The sequence below is a fragment of the Calidris pugnax genome, unplaced genomic scaffold (assembly GCF_001431845.1).
Source record: "Calidris pugnax isolate Ruff unplaced genomic scaffold, ASM143184v1 scaffold371, whole genome shotgun sequence".
Lineage (NCBI taxonomy): Eukaryota > Metazoa > Chordata > Aves > Charadriiformes > Scolopacidae > Calidris > Calidris pugnax.
This window is the reverse complement of record NW_015091373.1, coordinates 594,817-595,023: the sequence shown is the minus strand read 5'-3', so window position 1 is coordinate 595,023 and position 207 is coordinate 594,817. Positions and strand designations below refer to the sequence as shown.

At 77.8% G+C, this 207-nt stretch overlaps 1 protein-coding gene across 1 annotated transcript in view; it reads left to right on the top strand.

The window, feature by feature from the left end:
* The first annotated feature begins 68 nt into the window (after nt 1–68).
* HAX1 (HCLS1 associated protein X-1) overlaps nt 69–207 on the top strand; it is a 3,090-nt gene continuing 2,951 nt past the window's right edge. Inside the window, exon 1 of the mRNA XM_014961268.1 lies at nt 69–205. Coding sequence (XP_014816754.1) covers nt 153–205 — 53 coding nt within the window. The 5' untranslated portion in view covers nt 69–152. The remainder of the gene's footprint in view (nt 206–207) is intronic.

The following is a 207-nucleotide window of genomic DNA, read 5'->3' as shown; positions in this document are numbered from 1 at the left end:
GGGGGGGGTCTCGGGGACCGGGACGGGGCCCGCGCGGATCCGCCTCCGTTCCAGGCCGCGGCGCCTCGCGACACCTCAGCCGCGCTTTACGGCCGTCGCGCGGCCCCGGGCGCTTTACGGCAGCGCGACCCGGGCGCGGCGGGCGGAGCGGGATGAGCTTCTACGACGCGTTTCGGGGCTTCTTCGGGTTCCCGGGGCGGCGCAGGT